Consider the following 23,796-nt stretch of genomic DNA (forward strand, 5'->3'; position numbering starts at 1 on the left):
TAGTTTTGATGAATTCACTGAAGATTGAAAACAGTAGGAGGGTCAATAGTTATGTTTAATCACATTCAGGCTTACTGTATCTTAATATTTAATGTAAAACTTGCAATTTACTCTTTAGGTAAACTTTTCTTTTACTTTAATAAGTTACATTTAAAAATGTCATGGGACATAAATTACTGTATCACAATGCTCTACAATTTATAACACCTGAATAGATGTTATTGAGCTGATTCTTACCTCAGTTCAGATTCTGTCAGGTTAAAAAATGGACAAAAATAATTGCTAGACCAATATTCAACAGCATTACAAGGGCAACCAGTATTGAGTTTGGACCCTGTGAAGTAGAAAAGAGATACAGGAGAACATTTCAAAAATTGCATTTTTAAAGTTAGCTAGGCATTATCACTGAAAATATTAGACTACCTTTGATGTTTCACACATTGTTCTAAAATGACACATTTATTTCTCTTTGCTTCAGTTTTCCCATTTTCATCATCATACAGTATTTAGTTACTTACTGACTCTTCCTCTACGAAATCCGTGGTGATCTCCAAGCTGGCTTGTTTCCTAGTTTCTGCTAGACTTCTTGGCTTATACGAATCTAGTTTCTTAAGTCTTGATTCAGGTTTGCTTTCTTTGGATACCGACTTTGGCGCTATAGGTTTTGGGGTGGGTGTCCTGTACTGCGCCATAGGTTTTGCTGGCGGTGGCATCCGGGTGAGGGCGGACGGGGTAACATGCTCATCTATGTCCTCAGGTTCGTCTTGAGGGAACTTCACGTCTGCCTTCACGTAGTAGCCGTGGTACTCAGTGTCAGTGTGCAGCTGTCCATTGCCAGGGCTGGCGGGGACCGACTCCTCCATTTTGAACGGTTTCGGTTGAGGCAATTCCTGTCTTACTTCCTGTTTCAACGATGTCTTAGACACTGCCTTTGTGATGACCGGGAGCTGGCTCTCTGCTGCGGGGGTCTTGTTCTCTTTCCCTGGCTTGGGGGCGAGCTTGCTGAAGAAGCTCTTCTTGGGCTCCGGGGTATGTGTTGACGGGGGTGTTGGTGGGGGAGATGACTGTGGACTCGCGGTGGGAGAGTTGTCTGGGGTTGTGCCTTTACGGTAGAAATGAGGGCTACTTGAAGGGGTCTTTTCTTTCTTCTCCTCTTGAACAATAGGTTCAATCGGTTCGTTGAACCTCTGCTTTATATAATCAGGGCCTAGAAAATGGAAGGACGTTATTATCATGATATACAGTCCTTTTATCTATACTTAGTCAATTTGTAGCATGTACACAGTGATCTAATATCACAACGTTTTGAATGAATGCTGTGTGTTTATCACTATCAACAAACACTCAAGTATTTAGTGCTGAATCCTAATTTGAGATACAGAGATACACACACCTACATATTATTTTGTGTTGCTTTTGGTGAATCATAAATTCACATTTATTCATTGTCAGTTAGCTCATGGTTAGGATGCCTTTTCTGTGTCCATGATTTCACATATCAAGTATTTGTTCCTTAATGGAGTTTCAAAGCTGTCCCAGTTGGTTTATGATACCGATTAAAGGTTCCAAGCAATCTCAACATTCTCCTGACCACTGATGAGGCCAACGCTGTAACACAGCTGACACGAGCTCACAAGACAACAAAGTTAACACCTTTCTGACGCAAGCAGTGTTATCAAATGGAATCATGGTTCATAATATTACATTTGTTCTACTATTACTAGCAAGTGCTAAGATCACTTACTACATCTCTACAAGCTCAGCAGTTGTTCATAAAAAGCTCATCAAAGCACAATGGTAAATAATTAAGACATTTATGGGGCATTAAGAAAAAGTTATAAGGCATCATTCAAATGAAATAGATTACAGATTGCAGGCAGGCTGGCTAATGAACCTGGTTGTTAGGAGTCAGTGATCTACACTATCCTGATGTCAGGTCAAGTGTCACAGATTTAGCAAGGCTATATGGGCCAGACCTGAGCAAGACCATGTGGTAAAAAGATGAATGCTCAAAAAGCATAATGATATAAAACCACTGACCGTCATGCATACAGGAGCTGGACATGCATTAAAATGTAACACGAACACTGAAGAACCACCCTCTCATAAAACTAAGCAGGCTGACAAAAGTACCGATCTTATATATTTAAATAATTATCTTGCAGAAAAAAAGATATTCATTTGTAGAAGAATATGCTGTACAGCGTACGTATACATACATACATCGATGCCACAGAAACATGTTCAATCTAATACAAAATATTGTACTCATAAATCTGTGACACTTGCTGTCCCCCTCAAAAAAAAATGTTTTTTTAATGAGGATAAAAAGACTCCAAGGTAAATTATACTAATGATATGTTCCTCCCTAAATAGATTAGCATTTAAACATTTGCATATACATCTGCCCCAGACAGAAAATAAAGAGAAACCCACAACCCAGACACAAAGGAAATTGGACAAAGGGGATTATAACAAGGGGCTGTGAGATAGATAGATAATGGGGCCTAGTTGGGTACAGTATGTTGGGTTACCTGGCTGATGGAAGTTGGGGGAGAGTTCCCTGGCCACTGCCCTGGCGATGTCGGAGTCCTGACTGGCTGACTGACCGGCCTTGTCAGCAGCGTCACCTTTAGTCCTGGCGTGAGCTGTTCTGGATGAATGCAAAGCAGAATAAGAGCTGGTTAGACTGGGAAGGGTACATACCAAGGTTCAAATTGTATTTGTTAACTTTTACATACTTTGAGTGTTTGTTTGAGCATGTTGTTTGAGAGTGCAAGATCTGCAGGGTTTGCACTTCTGGGACTATTCTATTGGGTTCATTGCTCCAGACAAGCCCAATCAGACACAGCTAAACTGTAACAAATATTTCAAATACTACTTGAAGCCAGGTCTAAGAGGGTGAAGAAGCACTGCATGCCTCTGGGCCGTCCAGACAGCTTATAGGGTGGAGAGCTCAGTGATCCTACAGTGTTCCCAATAAATACTGTTGGAGCAACAGCTTTTTCCAACATTAAATTAAAACACTAAATAGTTTGACATGCCATATCCGTTGTGTGATATTCTATAGAAAGCGTTGTCATTCATCAAAACCATTATTTTTGTCATTTCTGATTAAACATTCTTTTTCAACTTCGATACAGTGCATTCGGGAAGTACACATTTTGTTACATTACAGCCTTATTCTAAAATTGAACACAACACCCCATTATGACAAAGCGAAAACAGGTTTTTCGATTTTTTTGCAAATATATAAAAAATTTAAAACAGATACCTTATTTATAAAATAATTCAGACCCTTTGCTATGAGTTTCAAAAATGAGTTCAGGTGCATCTTGTTTCCATTGATCATCCTTGATGTTTCTACAACTTTATTGGAGTCCACCTGTGGTAAATTCAATTGATTGGACATGATTTGGAAAGGCACACAGCTGTCTATATAAGGTCCCACAGTTGACGACGCATGTCTGAGAAAAAACCAAGCCATGAGGTCGAAGGAATTGTCCGTAGAGCTCCGAGACAGGATTGTGTTGAGGCACAGACCTGCGGCAGGGTACCAAAAAAAATCTGCAGCATTGAAGGTCCACAAGAACACAGTGGCCTCCATCATTCTTAAATGGAAGAAGTTTAGAACCACCAAGACTCTTTCTAGAGCTGGCCGTCCGGCCAAACTGAGAAATCGAGGGAGAAGGGCCTTGGTCCGGGAGGTGACCCAGAACCCAATGGTCACTGACAGTGACACTGACAGTGAAGAGTTTCTCTGTGGATATGGGAGAACCTTCCAGAAGGACAACCGTCTCTGCAGCACTCCACCAATCAGGCCTTTATGGTAGAGTGGCCAGACAGAAGCCACTTCTCAGTAAAATGCACGACAGCCCACTTGGAGTTTGCCAAAAGGCACCTAAAGGACTCTCAAAGCATGAGAAACAAGATTATCTTTGGCGTGAATGCCAAGCGTCACATCTGGTGAAAACTGGGCACCATCACTACGGTGAAGCATGGTGGTGGCAGCATCATGCTGTGGAGATGTTTTTCAGCGGCAGGGACTGGGAGACTAGTCAGGATCAAGGGAAATATGAACGGAGCAAAGTACAGAGAGATCCTTGATGAAAACCTGCTCCAGAGCGTTCAGGACCTCAGACTGGGGCGAAGGTTCACCTTCCAACAGGACAATGACCCTAAGCAAGACAGCGCAGGAGTGGCTTCGGGACAAGACTCTGAATGTTCTTCAGTGACCCAGCCAGAGCCCAGACTTGAACCCGATCTAACATCTCTGGAGAGATCTGAAAATATCTGTGCAGCAACACTCCCCATCCAATATGACAGAGCTTGAGAGGGCCTGCAGAGACGTATAGGAGAAACTCCCCAAGTACAGATGTGCCAAGCTTGTCGCATCATACCCAGAAGGCTCTAGGCTGTAATCACTGCCAAAGGCGCCTCAACAAAGTACAGTTGTGGCCAAAAGTTTTGAGAATGACACAAATATTAATTTCCACAAAGTCTGCTGCCTCAGTGTCTTTAGATATTTTTGTCAGATGTTACTATGGAATACTGAAGTATAATTACAAGCATTTAATAAGTGTCAAAGGCTTTTATTGACAATTACATGAAGTTGATGCAAAGAGTCAATATTTGCAGTGTTGAACATTCTTTATCAAGACCTCTGCAATCCGCCCTGGCATGCTGTCAACCTGGCCGTGCTGCTGCTCCAGTTTCAACTGTTCTGCCTGCGGCTATGGAACCCTGACCTGTTCACCGGACGTGCTACCTGTCCCAGACCTGCTGTTTTCAACTCTCTAGAGACTGCAGGAGCAGTAGAGATACTCTTAATGATCGGCTATGAAAAGCCAACTGACATTTACTACTGAGGTGCTGACTTGCTGCACCCTCGACAACTACTGTGATTATTATTATTTGATCATGCGGGTCATTTATGAACATTTGAACATCTTGGCCATGTTCTGTTATAATCTCCACCCGGCACAGCCAGAAGAGGACTGGCCACCCTTCATAGCCTGGTTCCTCTAGGTTTCTTCCTAGGTTTTGGCCTTTCTTGGGAGTTTTTCCTAGCCACCGTGCTTCTACACCTGCATTGCTTGCTGTTTGGGGTTTTAGGCTGGGTTTCTGTACAGCACTTTGAGATATCAGCTGATGTACGAAGGGCTATATAAATACATTTGATTTGATTTGATTTGTCAATTAACTTCTGGGCCACATCCTGACTGATGGCAGCCCATTCTTGCATAATCAATGCTTGGAGTTTGTCAGAATTTGTGGGGTTTTGTTTTTCTACCCGCCTCTTGAGGATTGACCACAAGTTCTCAATAGGATTAAGGTCTGGGGAGTTTCCTGGCCATGCACCCAAAATATCAATGTTTTGTTCCCCGAGCCACTTAGTTATCACTTTTGCCTTATGGCAAGGTGCTCCATCATGCTGGAAAAGGCATTGTTCGTCACCAAACTGTTCCTGGATGGTTGGGAGAAGTTGCTCTTGGAGGATGTGTTGGTACCATTCTTTATTCATGGCTGTGTTCTTAGGCAAAATTGTGAGTGAGCCCACTCCCTTGGCTGAGAAGCAACCCCACACAAGCTTTTTTCCGGATGCCCCAAACAATCGGAAAAGGGATTCATCAGAGAAAATTACTTTACCTCAGTCCTCAGCAGTCCAATCCCTGTACCTTTTGCAGAATATCAGTCTGTCCCTGATGTTTTTCCTGGAGAGAAGTGGCTTCTTTGCTGCCCTTCTTGACACCAGGCCATCCTCCAAAAGTCTTCGCCTCATTGTGCGTGCAGATGCACTCACACCTGCCTGCTGCCATTCCTGAGCAAGCTCTGTACTGGTGGTGCCCCGATCCCGCAGCTGAATCAACTTTAGGAGCAGTCCTGGCGCTTGCTGGACTTTCTTGGGCGCCCTGAAGCCTTCTTCACAACAATTGAACCGCTCTCCTTGAAGTTCTTGCAATTTTACTGTCAGCAATATCCTTGCCTGTGAAGCCCTTTTTGTGCAATGCAATGATGACTGCACGTGTTTCCTTGCAGGTAACCATGGTTGACAGAGGAAGAACAATGATTCCAAGCACCACCCTCCTTTTGAAGCTTCCAGTCTGTTATTCGAACTCAATCAGCATGACAGAGTGATCTCTAGCCTTGTCCTCGTCAACACACACCTGTGTTAACGAGAGAATCACTGACATGATGTCAGCTGGTCCTTTTGTGGCAGGGCTGAAATGCAGTGGAAAAGTTTTTTGGGGATTCAGTTAATTTGCATGGCAAAGAGGGACTTTGCAATTAATTGCAATTCATCTGATCACTCTTCATAACATTCTGGAGTATATGCAAATTGCCATCATACAAACTGAGGCAGCAGACTTTGTGAAAATGTATATGTGTGTCATTCTCAAAACTTTTGGCCACGACTGTACTGACTAAAAGGTCTGAATAATTATGCAAATGTGATATTTAAGTTTTTTTATTTTTAATACATTTACTACAATTTCTAAAAACCTGTTTTTGCTTTGTCAATTTGGGGTATTGTGTGTAGATTGATGAGGGAATACAAACAATTTAATCCATTTTAGAATAAGGCTATAACATAACAAATTGTGGAAAAAGTCAAGGGGGTTGAATACTTTCCGAATGCACTGTATACACTATATATACAAAAGTATGTGACCACCCCTTCAAATTAGGGGATTCGGCTTTTTCAGCCACAACCGTTGATGACATGTGTATAAAATCAGGCACACAGCCATGCATTCCCCTTAGACAAACATTGGCAGTAGAGTAGCCCGTACTGAAAAGCTAAGTGACTTTCAATGTGGCACAGTCATAGGATGCCAAGTCAGTTCGTCAAATTTCTGCCCTCTAGAGCTGCCCCGGTCAACTGCAAGAGCCGTTTTTGTGAAGTGGAAACGTCTAAGAGCAACAACGGTTCAGCCGCGAAGTGGTAGGCCTCACAAGCTCACAGAACGGGACCGCAGAGTGCTGAAGTGCATTTTGCGTAAAAATCGTCCGTCCTCGGTTGCAACACTCACTACCGAGTTCCAAACTGCCTCTGGAAGCAACGTCAGCACAAGAACTGTTCGTCGGGAGCTTCATGAAATGGGTTTCCATGGCCGAGCAGCCGCACACAAGCCTAAGATCACAATGCCAAGTGTCGGCTGGAGTGGTGTAAAGCTCACTTCCATTGGACTCTGGAGCAGTGGAAACGTATTCTCTGGAGTGATGAATCATGCTTCACCATCTGGCAGTCTGACGGACGAATCTGGGTTTGGCGGATGCCAGGAGAATGCTACCTGCCCGAATGCATAGTGCGAACTGTAAAGTTTGGTGGAGGAGGAATAATGGTCTGGGGCTGTTTTTCATGGTTCAGGCCCCTTAGTTCCAGTGAAAGGAAATCTTAACGCTGCAGCATACAATGACATTCTAGACGATTCTATGCTTCCATTTTATTGCAACAGTTTGCGGAACAACCTTTCCTGTTTCAGCATGACAATGACAATGCACAATGGACCAATGCACAAAGCTTTGGTCCATACAGAAATGGTTTGTCGAGATCGGTGTGGAAGAATTTGACTGGCCTGCACAGAGCCCTGACCTCAACCCCATCGAACACCTTTAGGATTAATTGGAACGCCGACTGCGAGCCAGGCCTTATCGCCCAACATCAGTGTCCGACCTCACTAATGCTCTTGTGGCTGAATGGAAGCAAGTCCCCACAGCAATGTTCCAACAACTAGTGGAAAGCCTTCCCAGAAGAGTGGAGGCTGTTATTGCAGCAAGGGGGGACCAACTCCATATTAATGCCCATGATTTTGGAATAAGATGTTCGAGAGCAGATGGCTACATACTTTTGGTCATGTAGTGTATGTGTTGCATTCACTTTCTCTCAAGTATTTTTTTTTTCAAAACAAACCATTTACATGCGATGACCAACGGAATACAATAATATACTTCTTTATATTTATCATGATTTATTTCAATGGTACAGTGATACAAGACCTTCAAGGTTAGTTCAATGATGTTTCTTTATAAACAGCTCAATAAGAGGTAGTTGGTTTTACGTCTGTTTGTATAAGTGTCCTTCAGGGCCTCTGAATACAGAGCGCAGGAGGATTCACACTGTGTCTCTTGAACTGAATGTATCCTTTCAACATCTTTGAGGTGTTCACTTTTTTGAATTAAGGTGGATATAAATGAAAGTTATACTTCAGACATGTTTGACACCGATGAAGCTCACAAAGACGAAACATTTGCTTTTTCAACCTTCAAGATTGTGGACCTTCTCTTTTTCAACTACTGACTATGAATGGGCATTTCACCAACTTTAGGGGGCACATGACTACAGAACCTTAATGTGCATTGAGGAGTCAATATTATGTGCAATTGGCTTTGCTACCTGTAAACAGCTGACAGTCTTACAGACAGTGAATCAGTGTGAATAATGAGAACTTCATATGCATATAGAGTCGTTGTGATGTTGAATGAATCATGGGTATGGGGTTAGTTGTGCTGCGGGACAGGGTAAGTTGAGCCGCCTACACATTTCTTTAACTTAACACCAGGGCCTGGCCTATCTCATGTCCCAGAGATAATCCCTTGCATTACACCTGGGAAGAAAACACTTACATTTGCTCAATTTACCCCATGGTCATTGGCTCAATTTACCCCAAGGCAAACATTTTGACTATATTAGCCCACACAGCTACAAGGATGCACTTTGATGCTAGGTTTAGGACCTCACATTGAAGCGTATAGAGATCCCAACTAACGTATAGAACAATCTTCAAATTATTTACTTTGGTTTAGATACAAGCATCATGAAACCTCTAACACAAATTCATTTGACTTGGTGAATTTTCTTTTGGGGGGGCCGAAATTGCTTAGGACTTTTCCCATGTGGTTTCTTCCTTCACAGACTATGAAATGATGACAGCTTCCTAAATATTTGGTCAAATTATCAATTTTGTGTATGATTTCCTAGAAACAAGGGTTGGCTCAATTTACCCCACTCTCCCTTACAACTTGTTGTACTCCTCCTTGTAACTATGTAAGTATCGGTACAATTCTCTCTATAACAGAGTTGTGCCAAGCGATCACTTTTTTTGAACAAACTATGTTTTCAAAACTGTAATGTTTACATGAATTCCGATTATTTCCAGGTATACACAACATTTTGAAATATATGTAGATATCTTTTTCAGAAAGAATACTATATTTCCTTTGTGATGCTGAATGTAAAAATAGGCTTAACTTACCCCACTATCCCATACTCATATCATTATCATCATGGAGTCATGATACGATTTAATGTGTGCTTCTTTATTAAAGCTTTGAAGCCTGTGAGCATAGGCTATACTACATCACGTGGCTTGGGGAGAAAATATAGCGAGCGAGGGCACATTGAAAAAAGGCGACTTTAACCAAGTTTAAGAAACTTTGCTGGAAGCTTGTTAGCAAGTCTAAAGAGGGTTCTGAGGAAAGGTGAGTGATAAACTCTCCAACACCTAGTCCCAACCAGATAGACTGAGTAGTCCAACAGATGATAGTGGATGGTGGGACAGAGATGGGCTAATGTATCAGCTCAACTGCTGCTGTATTCCTGTAAACTGTTGATAAGCCAAGTCCTGCCTTGCCTTATTTAGTCAGAGCTCAGTGCTGACTGACACACTAGTGGCTGCTGGCCTCACATGTGAGCAGGGCACAGTTGGTACACACCGTCAGGTCTGGTCTAGGAACTGCTTGCCCTCCTTCATCTCTCCCCCCTCTCTCTCTCCATCTCTCTCTCTACTCCCTCCCTTCTTTGCTCCCCTGGGCTTCCACCCAGATGATGGGAAAAGTGACGCAAACCGAACCCAGTCTGCACTTTCCAAAGCTCTTACCACGCTTATCAACTCAGACACATAAGTCTTCAAAGAACGAAACCTTAATTTTAGACATTCTGCCTCTGACACATTTATATTTCATGACGGGAGGAGTTGTTGTGGTGTTGACATATGAGAGCCCTCATTAAAATTCATACAGATGCCAGAAAATCAGGATAAAGAACATGCTAATGAGTGGTTCTCATCAGAGAAGAAGATTATGAGGAAAGGGGGATGGGTGGGCATGATATGGCAATAAAGTCTCTATTTTGATACTTTAAACAGATATGGATGGGTGTTTTACATGGTAGTATATCATTTAATCTCTGTGCTTTGCATTCAGTGAGGGATAATCAACGAGGGGCTATGTGTTCTCTGGAAAATAATGCACAATGTGGAAGGTGTGTTCCACCACGCATTAGTGGAGTGTAATTGACCTTCCACGGAGTTGCATTATTTTCCAGAGAATGCATGGAGCCCTGAGTTGATTATCCCTCTTATACCATGGCTATGAATTAACATATTTGCCTCTAGAAATGTATTAATTTGCCAGTATAAATTTGGCAACATCCACTGAAGTAGTAATTAAGTTTACTATCTAGCTAGAAAGCTACAGTAGTTGCCTTGGTAACCAACCAGACTTGCTAGCTTAGCTAACCAAACCATCATCCTAGCTTGCTATTATGAAAATCGAATTCAACAATGCCAATAATGTTTTTAATTCGACCTTTGCTTTCAAAAGCAGCTCAAAAATAGAACATGTAAGAATGAACTTCATAGCCATTGAATTATACCATGCAATTATACCGTGCATTATAGGAAAATAATGCACGCTCTAGAATGCCCTTCAGAAACGAGTGTTTAACAACCCCCATGCTATAAAAGGACAATAAAGCAGTAAATCAATGTTGTTTAATGTAGCGTTGAAAGTAAACATCATTTACTGTTGTCCAAGTGATAGACAAGATGGGCTACTAACAACATGATTGTTTTCTCTCTAAGTGAGAGTCTTTGTTTCTAATTCAACTTTAATTTAATTTGGAATAATTCCAAGTCCACGGCATGTCATGACGACTTTTTAGACCATGGGCTCTATTTTAACAAACCTAATGCAATGGTAAATCTAAGCGCTGGCAGTAGTGCTATAGGTCCGGAGGGGTGTCAGAAATATTTTTGCTATGTTCACAGCCATTATAATGAGCGCAATAGTTAGCGGTAGCTCTAAAGGCCTAGGTTTTCTGAGAACAGGAAGATTGGAATAATAATATTGAATGTATTAAAATAAATGACCGTAACCAAAGTAACAAACATTGTAGATTAGAAATGATAGGAATTAACGGTAAATGTACTACTGGTGATATATGTAATGAAAAATGGATATACACTAACAATCAAACGCAAACAATTCACACAATGAAATTATGAAACAACGAATGTGCACAAATTGGCAGGAGAGAGCGCATTCTGGAGAGAGAAGTGCATTTTGCATCTGGGCGAATGGTCAATCCGACGTCTGCATTGGCCATGAAGCATTTACGGTGATATGGCCTCAGCAGAAGTCAGTGCATTCATACTTTTTGCGCTTCGCAGAACGTGCAGAGCTGTTGTCAAGGAAGTGAGTTTGTGTTTATATAGGATGTAGAGCCCCCACTTACCGTCAACCAATCATATCAATGCGGAGCTATACAGAGCCCTCTGCATTGTTACAACATTTGGGAGGCCATGGCGGTGCAGTACAGAGCTCGATTTGGCCTCTGCATGCCTTCATGCAAAGCCTTCGACCACATTTTCGAATCAAGGATAAATTTGCCTTTAGTCTAGGCCTCCGCAATCAATTAGTTCACCGAGATGGGAGCTAATATATATATATAGTAACTATAGTGTATAACTATAGTGTATTTGTTAGTGCTCAACTAAAACACTCTCGGTCAACCAACCAGCGGCGGTTCTGGGGGGGCCCAGTGCCCCTGTGACAACAATTTTGGACCCCCCTGTGGCCCCCTTAAATGTGGAGTATGAAATAATTTTTACATAACAAATTTTTGCTATCGTTCTTTTTTTACATCCGTTATTAGACAGTGGCAACGATGATGATTATGAACATGGTATTTTGCCTGCTAATGCCTGCAATGCAGTGAAGAAAACGATGACAACAATAATGTAACTGGCCCCTCTAACAGTACAACTGGCCCCAGCTTGGCCCCCCCAGTTGAAATGGTCACTGCAACCAACAGCCTAACGACCACACAATCGACCAGTCAACTAATTGGGGTCAGCCCTAGTTAACAGTCAACATTGTTGTAATTGGCTTCAACCAGTATGGGCCTTTACACATCGCACTTCTCAAATAAAAAAATACTAGGCTCCCGTAAATTCAATTGTATGTGTGAGGCACATTCTCAATAAGCAAGATCTAGCCTAGGCCTACCGTTTATATGGCGTTATAGGACTGACAAAATGTATTTGCTTATGTTTGGAGGAGCGCGTCTTTAGAAATGGGGATGGCTACAAGCAAAATGGAGTATGCACTGCAGGTAGGCCTAGGTGAAATGTGAATAATGCAAAAACCTCAAGAGTAGACCATTTAGTAACCTTTTATAGATAGGCTACTTGGCTAACACATGGCCATGATAAGAAAGATACCAGACGCATTGCTGTTGAACAAGCTTTTGTTATAATAGCGTAAGGGTATCCTACTAAGGGCTTCGTTTTTTTTATCAAACGAAATGGAAAACAAGAAATTGTTACAGGAAAATAATTTAAATGTTTCTAAATAAGTGTGTCACCAGATTATCTCATCTCTCGTTCCATGATAGGCATATAGCCTACATGGATTTTCTTTTAACGTACATCCCAAAAAATGTAATAGTCTACATGGATAAAAAGGGGTTCATTGCTCACTGTTTTGCTGCTGCCAACTTTTTATAAAACTTTTGTGATTAAAATTTATTTCAGTGGTCTCATAAACCAAACCATTTATCGATAGTCTTGACAACTTGGCGAATGCATTGGGGATGACAAAAAACAGCTAGGATAGGCTATGCTTGGTTTTTAATCAAATTAAACGAAATGGGAAAAAACATTAGTTTTTTATGTTTCTAAATACCAGGTTTACAAGCACAAAAGCACATATCTCTCGTTCTATGTGCATATGGGCACTGTGCCTCACGGCTGGATAGGCTGCGCTTCCTTTGTCATAATCTATCCCATAACCAACCGCGTTATCGCAAAGACCAGCTTTCGGGTTGTCTTAAATATCCCCACCAGCGCGTAATTGGGCAAACAATGGCGCTGGAGGGAATGGCGGCCGTTTTACGGGCTCCTGACCAATTTTATTATTTTGTGTATTATTTGGCTGATCGGGTTAAATTGAACCCTATCAGCAGATCTGATCTGGAAGTTTGTTGGTCAAGCCAACTCCATCTGTCTTGCTATGTGAAATTAATCAGTCTAAACACAATTAGGTTACTGTGTGTGTGTGTGTGTGTGTGTGTGTGTGTGTGTGTGTGTGTGTGTGTGTGTGTGTGTGTGTGTGTGTGTGTGAGAGAGAGAGTGAGTGAGTGAGTGAGTGAGTGAGTGAGAGAAAGAGTTGGAGAATGTTGGAGAGAGATGGGAGAGGTAGGATGAGGTGACATCAATAAAAACCTGACGCCTCATTGAGAATCCCAACCTGTCAGCCATTCAACTTAACCCAATCAGCAGACCTAACCTGGAAACCCATGCAGCAGTAGGATTATTTACCACCAACAACACCACAACATTGGTGTCCAAAATGGCACCCTATTCCCCATATGGAAAAGTCTGAAAGGGATCCTTGGGATGTCCCAACTCTGACGTCATCCCATTGAAGTTGACATTTAAAACGGTTAAGGTAAGGATTAAGGTTAGGGAAGGGTTATGGTTAGGGTTTAGGGTAAGTATGTCCCAAGAATCCCAGATAGCACTAACCTTCCCCATATAGTGCACTACTTTTGACCACGGCCAATAAGGCTCTAGTCAAAAGTTGTCCATAGAGTGTCAATTCGGACGCAACCATACACATTGAGAAACTGATTACCTTGATGTGGCTATTTCTACTTTTGTTCTGGCAATAGCTGCTGCCCGTATGGCTCCTTCCACAGCCCGATCCACTTTCTGTTTGGTTTTGGTGTTTTTGAGAGGAATGAGCTGCTTCTTGATGCCTCGCGCCAACACATTGTTTTTATACTTCCCCTCTTCTTTGATGCCGTCTGGGAACATTGTGCATCCGTAGCCATGGCGTTTGTTGTTCATCCACTCACCCTCATACTTCATCCCGTTGGTACGCTCGCTGACACCAAAGCCGTTCCGCTTGTCATTCTTCCACTCCCCCATGTAGGACTCTGTGGTGGTGGCGTCTACATTGTCCTCCAGGGGCATGTACTCATCAACTCCATCTCCAAAGCTGATGGTGGAGTTGGCATCACTGGAGCTGATTCGGCTGATGGAGCTGGCGGCATCACTGGGGGCAGAGCTGCGTTTGCTCGATATGGACGACCTGGAGTCTGACTTTCGGAGGTTTCTGAGGCTTCCGAACAGGGACCCTCTACGAAACAGGCCCTTTTTCTTCTCACCTTCGCCTTCACTGTGGAAGTTGAGAACAAAGCCTCCTCTGATGCCGGCAGGGCTGTCTGACAGGTCAAGGTTGGCATGGAGGACGGTGCCGTTGCTCTGTTCGCTGCGGAGCGAGGCCAGAGAGGTTCGGAGAGGCGAACGAATAACCGTAGCCATCCCGTAAGGCACACTTTGTCTCACACCGTATCCGTGTCGCATTCCTCCTGTCCATTGCCCCTGGTATGTACCTGTTAGGATAACAAAAAAATTCAAGAATGAATACAAAAAGTAAGAAAATCATGAACTAGATTTTTGTCATGATCACAGAATAATCACTTGGCGTACAACATTTTAATATTAGAGTTGATTAGAAAATCAATTTACACTGGCCCAATGTCAATTCAAGGAATTGAAGTGGAAAACATATCTACAAGTCCATAATATCCCTGTTACATTGGGAACTTTCCATTGAAAGGATAAAAATCACATCCAATACCTAATTTTACCCAGGTACTGTGATTCTCCTGTCAGTCAGACCGAGCTGTGTTTCCAAGCCACATACAAGATACCATGTCCATGATGAGATTCATATTTCAGTCTTTGTATCATGATTTACTATCACTTCATCATTTGCTATTAATATACTCTTGGCGTTATGCCAAACCAGGCAGTCTTTAGTCGTTTCTACACTTGACATTTACATGCGATTTCTGCTATCAAAATACGAAGATCGCATTGAAAAGATGGGTCCAGACCAATGTTCCCTCTAATTTTTTTCGGCACTGACCAAATTTAAGGTCTGCTGAGCGCAAACTTGAATGTTGTGAAAATTCTGTCCAACTTCCGGTGTGGGAATTTACTGTGAATACTGAGGCTGTACCTGCTTTGTTACAGTTTTAACAGGGGCAAAGTAGGCTACTGTGGTTATTTGATCATAATGTAGGCCTACCAGAGTGGACTACCATCTAGCCAGCTAGCTAATATTTAGAAGAAAAAAATTGTTTGGCTAGAGTTATGCTAACCCATTTGCAATCCCTTTAGCATTGCTTGCTAGCTTGCTGGCTAGCTACAGAGGTTGTTGTGTTATTATCATATTTTGCGTAGTCCACCGTTTGTAGAATGCATACTGGCATTTGAATATAGAGCAGGAAAAGGGAATCCAGACACACTGTGGTGTAGATGCATGACACATTTGGAGTTCCATGATCAGAATACTAAAGCTGCATGAACTGTCAAGTCTAGACATGGCCTTTATGGCAGTAGACATACTAGACAAGCATAGGGTACCACTGGTATATCATTTAAGTTATGTACCAGTGGTGTGTTGCACTGTTTGTTTAGGTTATGGAAAGCTGGCAAGAATGAAGCCATTACTATGTAGTGCCCTTATGCATGATTAGATGGGGCCTATTGAGGTTACAACAAGTGCAGTTGTCCAAATATGTTAGCCTTAAAATATTTTGTAAGATGAGCTCCCACCCACGGTAACAACTTATCCTGCAACAGGTCGTGGCATGGAGTTCTGGAGGGACTGGAAGTGTAGGCTACTTATTCTACACCCCAATCCCAAATCAACCACTAGGCCCTATGTACTTGTGGAGATCTAATACTATTTTATTGGTATTGAAGCAATGTAGTGAAACTTCCACCTAGCCTATCAGAGGGCAAGTTTGAGCTATTAGCATATTGCTTACACCTGTCAAATCCTCTGTGATCTCCACAAATGCATAGGGATCTAGGGGTTGATTTGGCATTCCTTATGCCTCCTGCACACAGGATCCATTGGAAGAACTGCAGTTCGGCAGAAGTCACTCATTTCAAACATCGCTCAGGTGGAAGTAAAACACCGCTGTCACACTAACAGTAACGTTGAACCCACCACCATAACACTAACTGACTTGACATCCTCACAACCTCAGTTGACACTCCAACTGTATTTTTGGCATTCAGATATTTGTTTGAAGGTGGAAGTGCAAAATAGACTTTCCACCATAATTGTGATATCTCAAGCCTTCCCACCATTTCAGCGACTAAAGGGGGGTCTACATTTCTAAATGCATACTGCATTCTGGTGTGCACTCAAGGCGATATGCCACTCTGTCCATCATAGCTTCCACAGAGAATAATGTACTATTTTAAAAGATGGAAGTAACTTGAGACATTGGGAAGTTTGTTGGTCATGCCAAACTTAACTTCATCTGTCTTGATATGTGAAATGAATCAGTCTAAACACAATTAGGTTACAGAACAAAATCACTCTGAACACATTAGGAGGATAGATTACGGCACTTTTTGTCAGTGACTAGTATTTATATTTCGTTGAGTGACACTCCCACTGTCCCACAGATTCCTAAGCTGACTGATCCTATGCTGACTCAGGTACCCAGGGGCGTCAATTGGGTATGGCAGTCATACTCTAGCTCAACACCAGCAATTTAAAATAGGCTAATAAAATCATTCCAATCCCGATTAAAAGACTAATGCAGTTTAGCAGTATTAGCGAGCTGACTTTAGGACCATGCATACGCCTGGGAGCTGGAGGGAAGGCTGGCTATCTTTATGGAAAGCGCATCAATGCTGCTGCAGTGAACAGCGCAACTTTTTCTTAAAACAGTGCAGAGCAGTGGAGATGGGGAGGCCCAACATCCTCAATGAATTTCATAAAAGTTGTAAAACATTTAAAAAGTTATCATTTTTAGATAAAACTATACTAAATATATTCACGTCACCAAATAATTGATTAAAACACACTGTTTTACAATGGTCTTTGGTAGCCTCAACAGCACTCCGTAGGCTAGCACCATGGTGTAGCTGGAGGACAGCTAGCTTCCATTCTCCTCTGGGTACATTGACTAAAAATACAAAACCTAGGAGTCTCATGGTTCTCACCCCCTTCCATAGACTTACACAGTAATTATGACAACTTCCGGAGGACGTCCAACAATCTATCAGAGCTCTTGCAGCATGAACTGACATGTTGTCCACCCAATCAAAGGATCAGAGAATGAATATAGTACTGAAAGCATAAGCTACAGCTAGCTAGGACTGCAGTGCATAAAATGTGGTGAGTAGTCCCTACACCTGCAATAACATCTGCTAAACACGTGTATGTGACAAATACAATTTGATTTGACTCAGAGAGAAAGAAAATAGTTGGAACAGTTTTTAACAAATTAATTTCTTCCAAGGTGAAGTAGAGGCAAGAGAGAGAGAGTGATTTTGTCATTTCACTTTCAGTATCACTTACTAGTTTAGCTTACTCAAACACCCACCTCAAACAGAGGGATGCTATGTTAGCTAGCTGGATATGACTATCCAACACAACACTGGAACTCCTCCAAGTCAAGGTAAGCTTTTGGTTTGACTAATTTATTGCCACTGGGGCCTCCCGGTGTAAGTGCTAAAGTGCTTACTGACTGTACACTGTATGATGGTAGCGGGTTTACTAATGCGTTAAATCAAATCAAATCAAACCTTATTTGTCATATGCACCGAATACAACAAGTGTAGACCTTACCGTGAAATGCTTACTTACAAGCCCTGGACCAAAAGTGCAGTTCAAGAAGAGTTAAGAAAATATTTACCAAATAAACTAAAGTAAATCATAATAAAGAGTAACACAATAAAATAACAATAACGAGGCTATATACAGGGCATACCGGTACCGAGTCAATGTGCGGGGGTACAGGTTAGTCGAGGTAATTTGTACATGTAGGTAGGGATGAAGTGACTGCATAGATAATAAACAGCAGTATCAGCAGTGTACAAATGGAAGGGGGGGTGTCAATGTAAATAGTCCGGTGGCCATTTTATTAATTGTTCAGCAGTTTTATGGCTTGGGGATAGAAGTTGGTAAGGAGCCTTTTGGTCCTAGACTTGGCGCTCCGGTTCCGCTTGCCGTGCGGTAGCAGAGAGAACAGTTTATGACTTGGGTGACTGGAGTCTCTGACAAATTTTTGGGCTTTGCTCTGCTACTGCCTATTATATAGGTCCTGGATGGCAGGAAGCTTGGCCTCAGTGATGTACTGGGCCGTACGCACTGCCCTCTGTAGCGCCTTACAGTCAGATGCCGAGGAGTTGCCATACCAGGCAGTGATGCAACCAGTCAGGATGCTCTCAATAGTGCAGCTGTATAACTTTTTGAGGATCTGGGGACCCATGCCATGTCTCCTGAAGGGAACAAGGTGTTGTCGTGCCCTCTTCATGACTGTCTTGGTGTGTTTGGACCATGATAGTTCGCTGGTGATGTGGACACCAAGGAACTTGAAACTCTCGACCCGCTCCACTACAACCCCATCGATGTTAATGGGGGCCTGTACAGGCCGCCTTTTCCTGTAGTCCACGATCAGCTCCTTTGTCTGGCTCACATTGAGGGAGAGGTTGTTGTCCTGGTACTACACTGCCAGGTCTCTGACCTCCTCCCTATAGGCTGTCTCATCGTTGTCGGTGATCAGGCCTACCACTGTTGTGTCGTCAGCAAACTTAATGATGGTGTTGGAGTCGTGTTTGGCCACGCAGTCATGGGTTAACAGGGAGTATAGGAGGAGACTAAGTACACACCCCTGAGGGGCCCCAGTGTTGAGGATCAGCGTGGCAGATGTGTTGTTGCGTACCCTTACTACCTGGGGATGGCCCATCAGGAAGTCCAGGATCCAGTTGCAGAGGGAGGTGTTTAGTCCCAGGGTCCTTAGCTTAGTGATGAGCTTCGTTGGCACTATGGTGTTTAACGCTGAGCTGTAGTCAATGAACAGTATTCTGACATACTGTAGGTGTTCCTTTTGTCCAGGTGGGAAAGGTCAGTGTGGAGTGCGATTGAGATTGCATCATCTGTGGATCTGTTGGGGCAGTATGCAAATTGGAGTGGGTCTAGGGTATCCGGGAAGATGCTGTTGATGTGAGCCATGACCAGCTTTTTAAAGCTCTTCATGGCTACCGACGTGAGTGCTACGGGGCGGTAATCATTTAGGCAGGTTACCTTCACTCCCTTGGGCACAGGGACTATGTTGGTCTGCTTAAAACATGTAAGTATTACAGACTTGGTCAGAAAGAAGTTGAACATGTCAGTGAAGACACTTGCTAGTTGGTCCGTGCATGCTTTGAGTACACATCCTGGTCCTGGTAATCCGTCTGGCTCTGCGGCTTTGTGAATGTTGACCTGTTTAAAGGTCTTGCTCACATCGGCTACCGAGAGCGTTATCACACAGTCGTCCAGAACAACTGGTGCTCTTGTGCATGCTTCAGTGTTGCTTGCCTCTAAGCAAGCATAAAAGGCATTTAGCTCATCTGGTAGGCTCGCGTCACTGGGCAGATCGCATCTGGGTTTCCCTTTGTAGTCTGTAATAGATTTCAAGCCCTGCCACATCCGACGAGCATCAGAGCCGGTGTAGTAGGATTCAATCTTAATCCTGTATTGACGCTTTGCTTGTTTGATGGTTCGTCTGAGGGCATAGCAGGATTTCTTATAAGCGTCTGGATTAGAGTCCCGCTCCTTGAAAGTGGCAGCGCTAACCTTTAGCTCGATGCGGATGTTGCCTGTAATCCATGGCCTCTGGTTGGGATATGTACTTACAGTCAATGTGGGGACGATGTCGTTGATGCACTTATTGATGAAGCTGATGACTGAGGTGGTATTCTCCTCAATGCCATTGTGTAACGGATGTGAAATGGCTAGCTAGTTAGCGGTGGTGCGCGCTAGCAGCCTTTCAGTCGGTTACGTCACTTGCTCTGAAACCTAGAAGTAGTGGTTCCCCTTGCTTTGCAAGGGCCGCGGCTTTTGTGGAGTGATGGGTAATGATGCTTCGTGGGTGACTGTTGTTGATGTGTGCAGAGAGTCCCTGGTTCGTGCCCGGGGCGAGGGGACGGACGTAAAGTTAAACTGTTACAATTGGATGAATCCCGGAACATATTCCAGTCTGTGCTAGCAAAACAGTCCTGTAGCGTAGCATCCCCTTCATCTGACCACTTCTGTATTGAGTGAGTCACTGGTACTTCCTGCTTTAGTTTTTGCTTGTAAGCAGGAATCAGGAGGATAGAATTATGTTCAGATTTGCCAAATGGAGGGCGGGGGAGAGCTTTGTATGCATCTCTGTGTGTGGAGTAAAGGTGGTCTATCGTTTTTTTCCCTCTAGTTGCAGATATGACATGCTGGTAGAAATTAGGAAAAACGGATATAAGTTTGCCTGCATTAAAGTCCCCGGCCACTAGGAGCGCCGCTTCTGGATGGGCATTTTCTTGTTTGCTTATGGCCTTATAGAGTTGGTTGAGTGCGGTCTTAGTGCCAGCATCCGTCTGTGGTGGGTCTGCTCTACCCAAAATTACAACCAATTAATTGCAGCATTACCACAAAAATGGAAGAGGCAAGTAGAAGGGGAAAAAAGTAAGGAACTTGTATGTCGGCCATGTATTAAAGAACATAAATGGTTAAAGAAAAGTGTGATAAATAAAAACATATACCAATTTCATTTAAGGACCAGAAAACTGACAGCTGTGCCATATAAATTGCAAAATAGTTGGGAAGAGAGTTTCGATGTACCCATTCCATGGCACATGGTTAATGAATTGATACGCAAAACAACCCCGGATTCAAAACTTAGAATTTTTCAATTTAAATTATTATACGTATATGTAGCTCGTTCTTGGTCACAGGTCCAGGAATGGCTGAAGAATTGCAACATTTGCCTAGAACTAACGCTGCAGATAGCAATACTGGGTGATTTGAAAAGCCATAGTCAATCAATAATATAATTATTTTAGCAAAAAAATATATGTTTAATTTACAATCTATAGAAGCTATGAGAATAGAAATGTTCAGTACTTTTGTGAAGCTTCACAGCACAGTTAAAAAATATATCGCAAATAGAAATCCAAAATGGATGATGTTGAGAGATAGATGGGAGGGGTTGAATGGAGCTGAAGGGTGGGACTAATAACAAGATAACCAATGTAAAACATACGGGGTCTGTAAAATGTATATAGGTTCAGAAATTTTGTGAAATAGCACAGTTACAAATATAAATTAAACTGGATGGACATCAGAAATAGAGGAAGGAATAAAAACAAACAAAATATAACTATTGTAAAATAGATTGTGTCTGTAAAATGTGTATAAGATGTATAAACTGAAGGTAGAAGCCTAAGTGTTTATTAGTTTGCTCCAATTGGGGGAAGGGTGGTAGGGTTTGCGGGGAATAATAAAGGTATATTCTTAAAAAAGTATGTATATCTATATAGGTATGTGTATGCATATATGTGTATGTATATATGTGTATATGTATGCATATGTGTATGTATATGGATATATATATTTATCCAAAAAATATTTGGGGGATTGGAAATGATGCAGACAATTACATTGATGGAAGCAACAATCTTTCCGCAATATTAAGCTGATCCACCCCTTAGAAAGAAAAAAAAATCATAGGCTAGGTTGTAGCAACCTCATAATGGGTATAGGGACAATTCTAGTATCGTAGTAGCCTAAATCTGTCGCTGTTACAATGAACTGGGTGAATGGAATTCTCTAATAGAAATAAGGCCATGCTCATGAAAAGAAATGTGTCCTCCCTCATCTTAAAAGGCACCGACCGCCACTGGTGCAGAGGTAAAGATAGCTGTAGTAGATGGCTTTGGCTGGGCAACTGTTGTTTGACTTGACATGAAACTAAACTAAAGTTTTAATCCTGGTGCTGAGCTAGTGCGTAGCAGCTAATTCTTGTATGAGATGTATTTGTAGAATGTTAAGTCCCCCATTGACTGAGATGAATGAAGCTACAACAACAAGGTGATAATGGCTGGAGACAATTTTGCTTGTTTTTGCTGTTCTCCAAATAGAATTTGAACGTTTTTAAATTGTGTAGAAATGCAGTAAGGTTTAGCTGAAATGATGCCCCTGCAGGCACCTCTTGCTGCTTCAGACTGTCAGGATATTGAACCAGTGAGTGACACATATGAGAGTACTAGACCCCAAGAACAAAAGAAAGCACTAGAAGCCAAGCTTGCCCAGGGGGAACCGGCTAATGAAGTTTGCTCAGATTTTGCTGGCTCTGGACCTCAGACCTTCTGCAAATCCGGCCCTCAGACTGCAATCAATGTCCACCTTATATTTGGCAAATCTAATTATTATGATATGTGTTTATTATGCCACAGTATCTATTGATTATCACACTTCATGTAAAGTAAGATATTGTGGTGTGTTTATTACTGATCTATTAACATCTATTGAATTTCCTACAATCCATTCTTGCTTTCCCCTGTATTAATCAATATATAAAACCCTATAAATTAATGCTGAGTCACCAAAACTTAGATTTTTCTCCCTGGAATAGATATAACCTACAAGTTATATGCAACTGTGTGTGTATGACTTTGGTTGTGTGCCCTGACATTACAACCTCATCACCACTTCTGTCTCAAACACAATCTTTGAAAACATGTTTTTATATACTCTAAAACTACTTTCTATAGAAACTACTGTACAATCAATTACCATATTGCAACAAATGAACAAATATCAATACAATAGGTATGTGCTTGTTAAAAAGCACTTTGATTTTCAAGTGTGGCTGAGTGATGTTTCTATTTTTAGCCATGACCTCTATGGGAGAGCTCAGTGCTGACTGACCAGTCCAGTTTATATCAATAGAGCTCAGTGGTGTGGCACTGGCACATAGTTCAGGCAGGCTTCTCTACTCTTATCAAACTTTGATACAACTGAATTGCTCAACAACATTTGTGCCCCCTGCTACACTGTAAAAAGCGAGACTGGTCTTTCAAACGGCATTACATCTACTAACCACAAACTGTTACTGGCACTCTTACCTCCATCACCATACGTTTCAACTCCATATCCATCTTGTAGACCATTACTCCACGTCCCATCGTATCTGGCAGGCGTGTGGAGACTTTGCCGGACCCCGTATCTACCTTTCAATCCATGAGTCCATTCGCCACGATAAATCCATCTTCCCTTCGATTCCACACCGAGTCCGTGTCGTTTCCCCTGTGCCCAGTAGCCCTGATACACGTTTCCACTGGGCCAGGTGTAAACCCCCACTACCTCGAAACCATTGTTCCAGGACCCGGAGTATTCGCCTTGGCCCTTGGGCCCGGTACAGACGCCATGCCCATGGGCTTTCCCATCCTCCCAGCCACCGCAATATGTGCCACCATCGTCAAAGTCGAACCGTCCGCCCGTCATTCAGATGATGAGGGGAGAAGAACGAGTCGCGGTAGCTGCCCAATATTGTGCTGTCGCTTGCGAGTCCAGAGCGGATTTTCAAAGAAAAGTAGGAGTGCTGAAGTGAGAGTCCGGTGGATTCTGTGGTCGCACTGAGGTGTTGTTGTTCTAAGCAGAGATGAATGA

The 23,796-nt window shown here is 42.5% G+C and overlaps 1 protein-coding gene across 2 annotated transcripts; it reads right to left on the reverse strand.

The window, feature by feature from the left end:
- Positions 1 to 247: 247 nt before the first annotated feature.
- On the reverse strand, positions 248 to 23,631 carry LOC120055546 (junctophilin-1-like). Of its 2 annotated transcripts, XM_039003413.1 has the most exons (6): positions 23,253 to 23,631; positions 13,921 to 14,683; positions 2,535 to 2,653; positions 649 to 1,207; positions 519 to 615; positions 248 to 334 (listed from the first exon to the last, which is right to left on the reverse strand). In XM_039003413.1, the coding sequence occupies exons 1-6, from the start codon at positions 23,629 to 23,631 to the stop codon at positions 254 to 256; spliced, it is 1,998 nt and encodes a 665-aa protein (XP_038859341.1). In that variant the 3' UTR covers positions 248 to 253. The 2 variants fall into 2 exon arrangements, with proteins under 2 accessions (XP_038859341.1, XP_038859340.1); XM_039003412.1 differs by having other exon boundaries at positions 519 to 1,207.
- Positions 23,632 to 23,796: the final 165 nt, after the last annotated feature.

This window comes from Salvelinus namaycush, chromosome 11 (assembly GCF_016432855.1).
Source record: "Salvelinus namaycush isolate Seneca chromosome 11, SaNama_1.0, whole genome shotgun sequence".
In the NCBI taxonomy this organism is placed as follows: domain Eukaryota; kingdom Metazoa; phylum Chordata; class Actinopteri; order Salmoniformes; family Salmonidae; genus Salvelinus; species Salvelinus namaycush.

Excerpts from the sequence above, each read along its gene's own strand:
- LOC120055546 (XM_039003412.1), bottom strand. The coding sequence starts at position 23,631 with ATGACGGGCGGACGGTTCGACTTTGACGATGGTGGCACATATTGCGGT. Across the intron at positions 14,684-23,252 it reads TGAAACGTATGGTGATGGAG|GTACATACCAGGGGCAATGG; the intron begins GTAAGAGTGCCA and ends TTATCCTAACAG. Across the intron at positions 2,654-13,920 it reads GTAGAAATAGCCACATCAAG|AACAGCTCACGCCAGGACTA; the intron begins GTAATCAGTTTC and ends GCATTCATCCAG.